The 15148-nt window shown below is 36.7% G+C and overlaps 1 protein-coding gene across 9 annotated transcripts in view; it reads left to right on the plus strand.

Annotated features, from left to right (window-relative positions):
• The first annotated feature begins 4762 nt into the window (after positions 1 to 4762).
• LOC100029142 (WD repeat-containing protein on Y chromosome-like) overlaps positions 4763 to 15148 on the plus strand; it is a 171965-nt gene continuing 161579 nt past the window's right edge. For 8 of the 9 annotated variants that reach the window (XR_008916421.1, XR_008916422.1, XM_056817247.1 and 5 more), the window contains exon 1: positions 13529 to 13683. Coding sequence is in view for 7 of the 9 variants with exons in the window: in XM_056817247.1 (XP_056673225.1) it covers positions 13669 to 13683 (15 nt within the window). In the remaining 2 variants the exon portion in view is untranslated. Of the gene's footprint in view, positions 5099 to 13528; positions 13684 to 15148 lie in introns of those variants that run through there. The other variant, XM_056817246.1, reaches the window with a different exon arrangement.

Below are 15148 nucleotides of genomic sequence, written 5' to 3' on the forward strand. Positions count from 1 at the left end.
AAGTAAATGAAAATATCTTAAAATTATTGTTGGTTGAACTAACAATTTTGATATCTTGTGTATGCATCTTATGAAATATGTTTTTAAAAAATCTAAGAATGAGTACACAGAAGGTAAATGTTCCTGTGGAGCTATGTCATGTTGAAAAAAATTTTGTACCACGCTAAATTATTCCCAAACCATGGCAAACTACTCAAGTATCTTTGCCAAGAAAACCACAAATGGGTTCACAAAGAGCTGGACACGGCTAAAAAATGACTGAACAACAACAGTTGGAAGACTGAAGGCAAATACAAGGAAAACATCAGCTTGTATCATTTTCGCTCCACTTACTCTATCATATACCACAAGTAGACAATCGGTTTAGTTATTTTTAGAAACATTATTTGCTAAATCCTTTGCTGAAACTTTCTCATATAAATCATTCTCTTTTATGGTTTGTAGAGTTACTCCATTTCCCCCCCTCTTCACATTTTCCCTCTCCCCTTTTCCTATCTGCTCATCTTTAACTTGACTATTTACTTTTCATTATTTAAAAATTGTGTTGTGGATCTCACTCTGTGTGTTTTTCTTCTTCCACATTTGAACTTGGCCCTTTCTCCCACATTCCAGGAAGCAGAGAGCCAGAGGAATAAATGTGGGCTTTGTCTTCATGAGATCACTCTTTCCAGAATGATAAGCACAGTCAACCATCTATGACAGCTGCTCCCTTGCATTGTTCAGAGACGAAAAAAGTAAAAAACAGTATAAAAATAATTCCTTGAACCTGAATCAATGTGAGGACTGGACTCATTTGGCATTGGAAAGGTCAGGTTAAGGACAGCTATTGTCCAAAGGTCAGGCAAACCCTGAGACTTAAAGACTTAGACTAAAAGAAAAGGTTCAAACAGCAGAAAATAGAAGCGAGCACATAAGCAAATAGTTGTTCTTGGGAAATGTACAGGATGTAGCAGGGATTCTTTCAAAGAGAAAGACCAGAAGGACCAGGAGAAGAATCCAGACCCTACTTTAGAAGGACTTAAGAGAGCAGAAACAAGGTAGGGATATAGATATGCAGAAGGCATCTATCTAGGTGGCACAGTGGATTAAAGCACTGGACCTGATGTCAGGATGATCCAAGTTCAAATTCAGTTTTAGACATCTAAAAGCTGCGGGTTTGGGTCCCACATTCTATCATTTCCATCTTTTGATTTATATAAAAAAGAAAAAACAGGGGTGGCAGATGGCAGAGGGGGGAATTTGGGAGAGGTGATCCAGTTCACATGAGCCTCTGTCTGCCTCAGTTTCCTCAATTGTAAAATGGGAAAAACAATAGCACCTTTATATACCAAATTTATGAGAATCACATAAATTATTTGAAAACTTTAGCACAGTACCTGGTACAAAGTAGACACTTAAATTCTTGCTTCCTCCTGTCCTGGTCATTGTGACAAGTAGTATAGGGGAAAGAACACTAGACTGAAAATCAAAAGACCTGGATTTGGTAGAGTCATTGTCCTGATTCTGGTAGTGTAAAGTCCATCACTCTCTCTGAGTCTTAATTTCCCACTTTAAAATGAAAATAATAATACAGTGGACATATTCCTGACTCTGAAGTCAGAGTACCAGGGTTCAAACACTGTTTTTGATGCTAATGACCTGGGTGATCTTGGGTAAGTCATCTAACTTAACCAAAGTTTTCTCATTTGTAAAATTAGGAGGTCAGACTAGATGTCTTCTAAGTTTTCTCTAGTTCTAAATTTGTGAGCCATTGCTATTTTCATTACCAACTTCATCCCATGGTAGAAAGGAAAACTTTGTAAATGCTAATGTAAATGAATTATTATTACTGGGATATGAAGTTGGGGTAGGGACTTAGCAAGGCTGGTTAGATGTCAAAACCATGAAATACTTCCTGTTCTAAGGGGCCTTCAGATGAACACTGGGGATCTTTGCATTTAAAGAGAATTATAATTAGGGTAAATTCCCCCAATCCTACGCAAACCCCTTTTCTCTTTTTTGTGCCCTAAAGTTCACCTTATAACATATAAAACTTTAAAACATACCTCCATCTGAAAGAATACCCACCTCCTCAATGCCAGTTTTCCAGAATTTTATCCTGGAATGCCCTCCAAATGCCCAGGGAAGCAACATTCTGAGGAAAAACAGAATTTCCAAGATTGAGAGGAGGAAATCTCCCAGGCCCTTTATAAATCTAGCAACCTGAATCCCTGTAGATACTGCAGTCATTTCTTTAAAAATATCATTTGATTAATTAATTTAGAATATTTTCCATGGTTACATGATTCATGTTCTTTCTCTCCCCTCCCTTACCCCCCCCCCCCATAGCCAACGCATAATTCCACTGGGTTTTACATGTATCATTGATCAAGACCTATTTTCAAATTATTGATATTTTACTGCAGCCATTTCTGTAAGGATTGGAACCCTCAATAAATCTAGTGACCTGAAACCCTGCAGGGACCATTCTACCATCAAATAAGACTTAGCTATTGCACCTAATGAAGCTATATTTCCTATAATTCCTACCTATACAGACAGAGTCTGAGTCTTCATTCTTGGGATAGTCCCATCACTCATCACACTGAAACTACAACAAACCCTAATAACCTCTCTTCTGATCTCTAGTTTCATGCCTCCAATATCCCATAGGTATCTTAAACTTAATATGTCTAAAACTGAACTCATCTTTCCTAGCAAATCTACCTCTCGTCCTAGATTCCCTATTACTACTGTGGAGATTACACCATTTTTTCAGTTGCCCAGGCTCATAACATAGGTGTCATTCTCAACTCCTCATTCTCACACACCTTATAACCAATTTATTGCAAAGGCCTCTAAATTTTACCTTAATGATATTTCTTGTATGTGCCTCCTTCTCTCCTTTCACCCATATCCCACCATCCCCTTAGTGCAGGATTTTTTAAATCACCTCTTTGCTGAACTTTTGCTATTGCCAGCAGGTTAGTCAGCCTGCACAAGTCTCTCCCCACTCCAGTCCATTCTCCACTTAGCTATAAAAGTGATAAAGCTCAGGAATGACCATGTCATTCCTCTTAAACCCATGTATTCTGTGATCCAGTGACACTGACCTCCATGATGTCCCTTCAGTAAGACATTCCATCTCTTGACTCTGGGCATTTTCATTGGCTAACCCCAATGCCTGAAATGTTTTTCCTTTTCCTGGTTATCCTGGATTCCTTCAAGGCCAAGCTAAAATCTCACCCTCTGTAAGAAGTCTTTCCATTTTAATGCCATCTCTCTGTCGATTATAATCCTGTATGTATCTTATTAGCATTTAGTTGTTATGGGATAGATGGAGTATTCAGGAAGGATTGGCACCTCTGATGTGAGGGCTTGCCAAGTCCTTTTCAGGTCTGTTCATTCACCTTTTCTGTCCACTTCTCACCTCACTCTTACCTGTGGCTCCAAGAATCTTAGCATGTGTAACAGTTATGTCCCAATAAAATGGGCTCAACCAGGTTGTGGGTTACTGACAGGCTTTAAGCCCATTAGCAAATTGGGAGCTGGGAGTGTCTACTCAAGCATATGACCAAAGGAAGACTTCCTCCAGTAGAGAACTGGACGGATGAAAACAATTTGTTACAATTGCCATGAAGCCAGCTGAAACAGGCACTGTGGAGCACTTAGAGCTTAGGCAGACATTGAAAATGCAAGGTCATCCACTGTATCCTGGACCATTGTCAGTCACCTAGACTTTTGTCTTATCCTTGGACTTTGATGACTCTGGAAGGCAGAGTGAAGATCATGCATGAGTCAAGACATCATTTTTGTGATCTCATTGGTCTTTAAAAATGAAGGGCAAACAATAATAGCTTTTTGCATATTGTTTCCCTTATTAAACTGTGAACTTCTTGAGAAGGAGATCTGTCTTTTACTTTTTTTGGAGTTACCAGCATTTAGCAATCACTGGTACATAATAGGTACTTAATATATAATTAATGACTCCAGGTTGTTGTCAAAATTTGGGGCCATTAGGTGGCTTGATGGATAGAATGTCAGACCTGTACTCATTTTCCTGGGTTCAAATCTGGTCTTAGACATTTACAAGCTGTGTGACACTGTGCAAGTCACTTATTTTTTTTTACTTCAGTTCCTCATCTCTAAAATGAGCTGGAAAAGGAAATGACAAACAACTCCAGTGTCTTTGCCAAGAAAACTCCAAATGAGGTCACAAAGAATTGAACACAACTGAGATGACTGAACGTCTTCATTGCCAACAGTTAACAAGCAGATGGGCTATTTCAAACCAATGTTCTCTAACTCCAAGTCCAATGTTCTCTCCACCACCTTAAGCTTCCTGCCATTATAGAGAATGCTGAGAAAATGGATATGACCGAATTTCCTGGCAAGATAAAAAGGATGGCAAGGTCAAAGAATATTTACTTCAAAGGAGAGAAGGGATTCTTATGGGAAAGCTGGTTTCATGATTTTGAGAAAATAGAATACATGTAGAAGGGAGAGTTCTGGGATTAGGGAGAACTTCTTATCCATTAAATAAGAGATCCAATGGGCACAGTGGAATGCAGGGAAAGAGAGGTTAGAAAATGAGATTAAGTGCCAAATAAATAGGAATGAACATATGGGAAGGTAGTAGTCATATAGAGAAGAAGGAATGAAAGGAAATGAGAATTTGTGTATGCCAGGCACTGTACTAATTACTTTCACAAATAGTACCTCATTTTATTCTCACAATAACCCTGAGATGCAGGAGCTATTATTATTCCCATTTTAGAGTTGAGGAAACAAAGACAGACAGGTTAAGTGACTGAAGCTGTATTTGAACTCAGATCTTCCTTACTCTAAGTCCACCCTTCTATCCACTGTATCACCTACTTGCCTGTAGAACCTGGGACTAAATCAGTGCCTGTGAATGAGAAAGATCAGAAGTCAGTCAATAAACAAACATTTGCTATGTGCCAAGCACTATGCTAATTGTTGAGGGCACAAAGGAAAACAATAGCATTGTCTCTACCCTTAAGGAGATCACTTTCTACTGGGTGAGTAGACAAAAGTCTACAAAATCTATGGGAGTGATATAAAAGGAACCCAATCTCAGAAGGAAGATAATCAAATGGTGAGTACGAATAATTTGCTTGCTGTAAAGGAAAGAGTATAGAGCAGGTAGAGATATATTGCCGTAATTTGTAATTTTATTTGGAATAATATTATGAGAGCTCTTCCCCAGGCTATGCCTTTCTCCATAAAGGAATTCCTGATTTCCTGGGTTGTCTAATTATAGAGGTACTGTAGTGCTCCTCTCACTTCCCATCCTGTACTCACCCTAAAGGATTGAACTTCTCTGTGGGATTGTAGATTCTAAAGATAATTGAGGAGCTTGTCAAAGATAGGACTTGGGTTCTGGCCTTCCTAGATTCAAGGCAAAGTTTCTATCCACTATGCCTCACTACTTTGTTTTGATTTTCCTTTATTTCTATAAAGAATATTTAGAGGCTGTATCCATATAATCCTTATGTTTGTTGGTAAAAGGATTCTTAAATAGGCTATACATTCTATTGCTATTTCTTATTTATTTAAGCCCTTACTTTCTGTCTCTAAGATAGAAAGGCAAGGGAGAAGCAGAGTTAAGTGACTTTCATAGGCTCACACAGCTATAAAGTATCTATGGCCAGATTTAAAACTAGGTCCTTTCAACTCCATACCTGGCACTTTATCCATTGTGCCACCTATCTGCTCTCATCCTATTATTATTTCAAAAGGAATTTCTTCTTCTAGCTCTTTCTATTGGGTTTTATTGATAATATATAGAAAATATGATATTTTGAGCCAATTTATTTTATCTTCTACTTCTGCTAAATTATTGGTTTTTGTTATATTCAATATAATAATATAATTAATTAAATTTTTAATTTTTTCTGTTAGATATAACAATAGTAATAGTGCAATAGAGGAGAGGTATTTCCATCATGTTTCTTGAGACATAGGAGAGCAGAAGTGAGAAGAATGTCATATGAGGGAAATATTCTGAAATAGTGAGACTATAGGATTGAAAGATTTAATGTATATGGGAACATATTAGCTTTAAAGATTTTAATAATAGAAACCTTTCTGAGCTATGAAGGATCTCAGTAATCATCTGGCCCAACCCATATGTGAAGTATCAATTCCCCCTCCAACATCTGTATCAAGTCCCCCTCCAACATTTGGGAACAAGTAGTCAATCTCTATTGAAACACCTCTAATGATGGAAAATTCATCATCTCTCATAGTAGCCCATTTTGCTCTGGATCAGGTTTAATTGTTATGAAATTTTTCTTTGTGTCAAGCCAAAATATGTCTCTCTGAAACATCCACCCACACTGCTCCTAATTTTGTCCTTTGGAGCCAAGTCAAACAAATCTACTCCCTCTCACTTACAGAACACTTTAACATCTGTGATTAGGTAATTTGATTCTCATAATAATCTTGGGAAGTGGGTCTGAGAGGCATTAAACTTAGGCTAGTGGGATTTAAAGTATGCATGTTAAAAAAGGAAGTGGGTTCATAGAATTGAACATATTTCTAACTAGAAATGAATGAAAGTTGTGCATTCAATTTAAGAGCCAGAATCATGCATTAACTCAAAGACTGCATTGGAGAATAAGAAAAAGTATGAACCAGTTGAGGAAGCTGTGCCTGTTATAAAGTATTCTATTCAAATAGTAAATATCAAAAGTTGGATTTTCAGTTCTGACTTCTTACGTTCAAATCCATCATTTATAGCATAACTTCTTGCTGCCTCTTTTAGACAATGTCTTCTCTGAAATTACATTTTTTCTTACAAACATAACTAATTTCTATAAAGTTAAGAAATCAATAGACATTTATTAAGCATTTGTTATGTGGCAGGCACTGTGCAAAGCAGGGGGGTGGATAAAAAACAAGAGAAAATGCTTTCAAGGAGTTTACAGCCTATTGGGAAATACAGCATGCAAACAACTATATACAAAGCAAACTAAATATAAAATAAATAGGAAATAATTAAAAGAGGAAAAGCATTGTCATTAAGAGGGGTTGTGAAAAGTTTCTTTTGGATAAAAATTAAGAATATCTCTAGTACATACATATGTTTTCAGGCTTATAGAGAAAGGATATCCAATAATACCATCCCAAATTCTTGCTATTGTCAAATAATATTCACTTTTGAATGGCTAAAGTTGAGGAAAACACGGAGTTGAGAATGTTTTTGAGCTGGGAGACAATGTTACAATGTTACACAAATATAGAAGTCACCAAGGATGAGAGCAAGGGAGAAGGTGAAAGGAAGACTATGAGCCAGGAACCAAACCAACTGAGAGAAGATAGTTACTGGAGTTCAATTAATAATAACCAATATCTTCTGGGTCTTAACAACAGTTGAAGAACTTAGAGAAAGTTTTAAAAAATTTAGATGGAAAAGTAATGATGGACCTTTGATCAAGGTACTAAGACAAGGGGAAACTAAAGACTTAAAGCAAGGCATTGGGAGAACTAGATCATGGGGAAGCATGAAAATGAGGGAAATATACAGCCAGAGTGATTTCAGAACACTGAAGTTAAAATAGTCTTCAGGATATGGCAACAGGAAGAAGGTAATCATTGGGACTAATCAAAATCAGCACACTTAGCTACATCAAGGAAGATCTCCATCACTCTTAGTTGGGAAAGCCAATCACCTTCATACAATAGCAGGTGCATGAGCTTATGACTCTTATGGAAAGTCTATTTTTTCACTCAGATAAGTCTGGTTCCTTTCTATCTCTGATTTCATAATCACAAAAACACTAAGTATTGACCAAGGGAGATCCAGCTACATCAAATAAGAAATATAAGCAAGGTAAAGGAAAGGATGCTAAATGCAGAGTGCCAGTTTATCAATATTTATATAATGTATCTGTATATATATACATACATATATAGAGATTCTAACGTATTCTCTTTCCTTTCTTAAGTGCTCTCCCTTTTTGCTATTCTTATTTTCATTCATTTTCAACTTTGCCACATTCCTTTATTTTTTGTCATTTTTAAAGTTAAAACCAATATGCTTATTTTTCTACCAATTAGCTGTGTGATTTGTTTTAAGCAAATGTTGGGGTAAGAAAATGAAGTGCATGTAAGTCAACAAGAATGGAATTTCTCCATTCACTTTGCTAAACTATCACAGTGAGAGCATATCTAGAGTTATGGAGCTATGGAAAGGGAGATGAAGAAAGACAAACCTATATCATCACATAGTTCTGAAGAAAAAATGCCAGTTTTGGTGACTTTATTTGTTTTCTAATTTCCAGGGTTGTCTCTATTCTAGTTACTTGTGTCTTTATGTTCAGGGAAAAAATGGCAAAATAACCTGGAATGGTGCAAAATAAAGGAACTTGGTCTAACCATTTTACGTGATCAATTTAAACCCTTACTGGTAAGGCACACGCAATTTTCCCAATTTGAATCTTATATGTACATTCTTGGTAGAAGGTGGTAGATGCAGACCTCAGCAGAAGTCTATTCTTAACTTCAATTCAATTTAACAAGCATTTGTCAGGCATTGAGTGAATTTACCATAAATCTGTGTCCCTCTTTCCTTTTTAAAGAGAAAGTTATGAAAATCTATTTTGGTCTCACCCCCACCCTCTGATTGGGTTAAGAACAAGGCTTGAGGCTTATCTATAAAAGGAGGATGCCTCATGGCTCCCTGGCATGACAGAAGACACTTGCTTCTTGTCACACATGACTCCTGGTCTCCAGAAGACTGGTTTCTGACCCTGAGTGAGGTCAAGTCTATAAACCAGGGAGACCCAGAAAAAGTGATGTCACCAGGGCTTTAAGTTATAGATGAGAGAAGTTTGTGGTCTCTTTCCTAGGAAGCAGTGCTCATGTTTTTGACCAAGTTCTCTCTCTCTCTTTTCTTTCCTTGAGAGGCAATGTATGGTCTCTTTCCTCGTATACAAAGATACAAGGTGAGCACTGAGTTCAGGCTAGCGAGGCTATGCAATTATGTGCCTTTTCTCTTTCCAACTCCCTTTCATTATTTAATAAATAATAATAAATTAATATACATGCTCCAGAGAATTTTTATCTTAACAACACCTACTATATAATAGTATTGAAACTAAAAAAGCAAATACTTTCCTTGTGCTTACTGAAGAGAAACATGCACAAGTGGTATCAAACTCAAGTAGGAACTACAAATTAGCATTATCTATATTGTAATGTATTTTCATTTATTTTGTTAAACAATTCCCACTTGGAGTTTTGCCAGTTCATCATTTGATACTTCTGATGTATACAATTATTAAAAACAAAATACATACAAAGTAAATACAAAACAATATGGGGAGAGTAGAAGCATTAAGCATTGGGGAGATCACAAGAAAAGTGTCTTTGGAAATGGAAATCATTCTAGGCATGTGAAATAGCCTTTATGAAGAAAGAGAAATAAAGAAAATACTATGAACATGAAAGAACTAGAAGACCAGTTTGTCTGGAACATAATCTGCTTGAGGGGGGATAATAGGAAATCAATGTGTAAATATAGGCTGGAACAAGATTGGTTTTAAATCCCCAACAGAAGAATTTGACTTTCATTCAACAGATAACAGGGAACCACTAAAGATTCTTGAGCAGGATGTTTTGGTCAAAACTGTGCCTTAATAATCTGATTTTAATAATTATATGGATGTAGGACTGATGAGGTAGGAAGAGATGAGATAAGGAGACAAATTTGGATGCAATTATAGTAGTCAAGAAGAAAGTAGACCAAAAAGGAAATTGGAATATAAGGAAAAGCCTGGTTCTCCCCACAAACACTCCAATAAAGATTTAAAAGGAGTAACAAACTGAATAGTGATTAGGAAATTTGGGGAGAAATCACAATGGGTCATTTTTCAAGCCCAAGATTGTGAATTCATCCCACAAGCATGTGACCAGGACAAGAACTGTGAAACAAAGGTTGATCGAGAGTTCTATTGTCTAATTTCAGAACCATGATCAAAAAATATATATATTTCAAGAAATCATAAAAGTTCCCATATCTCTTAAAGCCAGAAGGCAAAGTAAAAATAGAAGGAATCTATAAGAAGCCTCCCCCTTAACTGTTGTATTTTTCCTCCCTTCTCCCTCTTTTCCAATTACCAAACTTCACAAACTCTACACCAATGACTCTAATACTTATACAGAAGACCATGTTCTGGAGGATCATCAGCCCTAAGGCATTGCACTCCTGAAACATTGTCTTCAGAAAACTTCCTCTATGCTTCACTTCACCATATCTTCCACAGTCTCCTTGCCAATTGCTTCAGTGGCCATGTTAGAGAGCAGTGATGGCAAACCTTTTAGATTTGGAGTGCTAGCCCCCCCCACTCACCCCTACCAAGTGCCATGCTGCTCCCTAGAGACCAAGTGCTGCACCCCCTTACCCCAGACAGGGGAGGGAGGAAGAGCTTCCATTGGACTTCTTGGTGAAGGGGTGGGTGAAGTAAGGAATGTCCTCAGCCAGTGTAGAGAGGGGAAGGGGAATGATCCCAGCTCTCTGCTCCCCTCCAACCCTGCCTCCTGTGAGCCCCCCATCTTACCTGCTGTGTATTTCCATTAGTCTATGGGGGAGAGGGGTAGAGATGTGAAAAAATGTCATCAGGCATGGGGGAGGGGAGCAGCTCCACCCAAGTCCTGCTGGCTTTCTGGTAATTAACTCAAGGGCAGGGGTTATGGGGGAAGGGTGGCTACATTCCCATAGAGAGTGCTCTGCATGCCATCTTTGGCACCTGTGCCATAGGTTCACCATTACTGTTCTAGAGGAACAATGTACTTTTACTCCTTCTTCATTCCTTCTACTTCATTCCCATCTCCCCACACTCAAGTTCTAAAATAAAAAAAACCATGGCCAATTCAACTCTGCCATTGTTTCTGAATAGGGCATGCCAATCTATTCACCTATTCATTAGAAATTAGTATTACATATCATATAATGCTCCATTCGCTATCTTTATAACTTTTTAAAACAAAATATCTTCCATTCACCAGTTTTTTTGGGTTACACATTAGGATGTAAGCTCCTTCAGAGCAGTGACTATCTTTGATTTTATATATATGTGTACTTCCTATTTTAATACAGTACTTAGCACATCATAAGAATGTACTGTTTTTTTTCATTTATTAATTCATTTATTTCTTCACTCCTCAAAATATCAACTATCTATAATCAAACTTCCAACAAAATCTGATTTTTTAAAATATTGTTTTACATATTGCTGGTATGTAGAATGAGAAGTAATTCTGGATTGTTGGCAAAAAGATTGAGCACAATGTTATATATCTGCTTAAGGGATTTATTAAGTTTATTGCAGAGTTTCTTCAGGAAAATAGACATGCAGATGGAAGATAACATGCAATGAGGAAAAAGAAGGCTTAAAAATGAAAGATGTGCATGTATGGGAAGCCAGCTACTTAGATACTTAATGCCTCTGGGCTTAATTGAAATTCTAGAGGCTGCTAGAATGGACCTTCTCTATGTGAGTGTCATTTATTTCTTGGTTTCAGTTGATGTCTCATTTCACTCCTGGCTAAAGAACTAATTTATTCATATATTTTTTGTTTATTCTACTTTATACAAATTTCCCAACTTGTATTCACTATTTTCCTTGTATAAATAGGTGGAAATTGCAGTTTCCTTTGGAGAAAGGTAGACCAATTTCTAGATTCACTCACATAACAAATATATTCATGTGTGTGTGTGTGTGTGTGTGTGTGTGTGTGTATGCCCTCTGTATAAACATACTTGCATATATGTCTCCATGACACTTAGACATTTTAAAAAATCCACTGAGGCACATATTTTAAATTGACACTAAATATACATATCTTACCTATACTTATGTTTAACATGCTATATCTCCCATTCATCACTCATCTCTAGGAGAATGTAAGTTCTATGAAGTCAAGGACTTTGGTGGGGAGGGGATGTTTGCTTAGGGGAGGATATACCTAGTGCCCAGATCATTCTTTTACACATAGGAGGCAATAAATATCTTTTGGATTGAATGTGATTGTCTCAGGTCACAAAGTTAGTAAGGGACAAGGTTAGGATTTGAATCCAGTTCCTCATACTTGAAATGAAGCACATTTTTATTTTCAATTTAAATTTTTTAATTTTTTCCATGGTTACATGATTTTTGTCTTCCTCCCCTTTTTCCTACCCCCTCCTAGAACTGATGAGCAATTTCACTGTTATACATATATTATCACTCAGATACTAGTTCTATATTATTCATTTTTGTAATAGCCATCTTTTGAAACCCAAACCTCAAATAATATACCCATATGAAAAAGTGATAAATCATATGTTTTCTTCTGGATTTCTATTTTCATGGTTCTTTCTTTCAATGTGTATAGCATTCTTTCTCATAAGTCCATAGGGATTGTCCTGGATCATTGTATTGCTTTTAGTAGCAAAGTCTATTACATTTGATCATTCCACAATATTTAAGATACTATGTACAATGTTCACCTCATTCTGCTCATTTCACTCTGCATCAGTTCATGTAGGTCTTTCCAGTTCTTGTAGAAATCAAGCAGTTCATCATTCCTTACAGCACAATAATATTCCATCACCATCATGTACCACAATTTGTTCAGCCATTCCCCAATAGAGGGTCATCCCCTTATTTTACAATTTTTGCTACCACAAAAAAAGCACAGCTATAAATGATTTTTGTACAAACAGAACCTTTCCAGTTTTTCTATCTCTTTGGGATACAGACACAGTGGTATTGCTGGATCAAAGGACATGAAATGCAGTACTTTTTAAAAATAAACCATAGGAACTTTAAAAGAGTCAGGTTGTTATAACTTCTAAAAATGTCCTTATGGTTATTAGTCAGAAAGAAAACATAGGTCAAAAGCAATAAATAAACTTACAATATGAGTTTAGCATTGATTCTTAAAGAAGAATTGGTATTTATATAGTGGTTTAAGACCTGAGGAGCACTTGACAAACCTCATCTGATCTTCACAACTATCCAGGGAGGTGAACACTATTATTTATCCTTACTTTATCAGTGAGGAAACTGAGGTCAATACAGGATAAATTACTTGCCCAGCATCACATAGTATCTAAGACTATATTGAAACCACTGTGTTCCTTGGTTCTAGATCCAGTAAGCTATCTAGTGCACCCCCTAGCTGCCTTGGTTAAAACAAGCATATATGAATCTTTTCCATTCAAAATTATTCTAGTTTGTCCTGGCAAGTTTACTAATCTTGAATGGGGCCCAGCAAGTCCTGATATCCCTTCCCACAAAAAGGGTGAGAGGAGGAGTAGTAAAAGGGAAATAAAGGCTAGCCACTGTGGTTTTATGTCCAGGACCCTGAAATGTATTCAGTTTTATCTTTGCTTTTCAAGCTCTTATATGCTGCTCTCAGTTTAGCTTCAACAAATGGTAGCTGATTTAATGGGGATTCGATTTTAAAATGTACCATTTCCCTGTTACTGTGGCAAAAAAACAATAGAATGTTCCAAAGGCGACATTCTAGAAATGTGATGCGTTATGAAGACTATGTTTACTAGAACCTACCCAACATTGTTATCTGAAGGACAAGGACTGTGTGGCTTTCCATTTTATCCTGGAAGAGACACAGACAACATCATTCTGTAGCAACAGGCATGATTTAACCATCTCTATGACTGAACCCATGGTATACTATAGCAATTCTAATTATCCTATTTTACTGTATTGTTCTTGGTAAGAATGGACCTAGTAAAGTATGATAAATACTTTATAGAGCAAATAACATTTTGATATTGCAAAACAATATTCCTGAAACATAGAATCAATGTATGGGTGGGAAAACAAGAAATTAACAACCAGCGGTCAGCCTGGTTCCAATTTTATGAAGACAAAATAGAAGAAAATCAATAAGGATAAATTGTCTTCATAATTAGTGATTCTCATTCACTACTCTATAAATACCTTTAAAGCAAAGTAGAAAACACTTGTCCACTCCTTTCCCTTTACAAATCCTTGTGAAGGTAATTGATCTTAAAAATGATGTTTTGGTTTAAAATAATACAACATTCATGGAAGAGAATCAAGAATTTGGTAGATAGGATGATAAACATAGGGTCAGGAAAACCTGGGTTCAAGTCTCTGACACTTGCTAGCTAAGCGACCCTGGCCAAGTTACTCGGTCTGAATGTCAGGTTTTTCATCTGAAAATGAGGACAATAATAACAATAATAAAAGCTATAGCTCCTACCTTATGGAGTTATTGAGAGGCTCAAGTTTGATCTATTTGTCAAATGCTTTGCAAAATTTTAAGTGATATGTAAATGTCAGTTATTATCATTGACATCTGCTTAATTTTTTTAATCACCCTGACTGCCAAAATGTTTCTGGCAGAGTCTCATGAAGGTGGGAGGTAGGATTTAATTCCAATATTTAGCAATATACTAAGAAAAATAAGTCTAGCTGTATTTTGGAAGACAAAAATATAGGTTTCTTTAGCATCTAATGATTTACTAATAAGTATTTGATACATAATTGGTACTATAATTTGCCTGTGTCACCAAAGGAAGTCAGAGGAAACCTTTGGATTTGAGGAGAGGGAACCCTCTGGACTCCATGTCTATTCTAACCTGGAGGCAAATACCAAGAAGCGATTTTTGTCCATAAAAAGATCTGTAAAAAATTAAAAATAATTAACATCACATTAAATGTGTTTAGCAAGGATAGCCTGCAAAGCCATGAAATGAAATAGTAATGTAGTATAATGGACAGACAGCTGGTCTCAGAGCCAAGGAGACTTGGGTTCTAGACCCAACTCAGACACACACTGGCTATGGGACACTGAGAAAACCACATAATCCTTTAGTTCTCTTGGCAACTCCTTAAATCTGTAAGTTGACAAAAACATGCTGGCCCACATTAGTAGAGGAATTTCTTCAATAGGGTCTCCCTATATGAATGAAATAGGCAGTTAGGTTGCTCAGTGGTAGAGCACCAGGCTTCAAATCAAGAAGATACATTCTCCCTAAGTTCAAATATGACCCCAGAGACTTCCTAGCTCTGTGACCCTGAACAAGTCATTTTACCTTGTTTGCCTCAGTTTCTCCATCCGCCATCATTCATATGGATATGGAAATGTCAAATCACTCCAGTTC

The sequence above is a fragment of the Monodelphis domestica genome, chromosome 2, assembly GCF_027887165.1.
Source record: "Monodelphis domestica isolate mMonDom1 chromosome 2, mMonDom1.pri, whole genome shotgun sequence".
NCBI classification, from domain to species: domain Eukaryota; kingdom Metazoa; phylum Chordata; class Mammalia; order Didelphimorphia; family Didelphidae; genus Monodelphis; species Monodelphis domestica.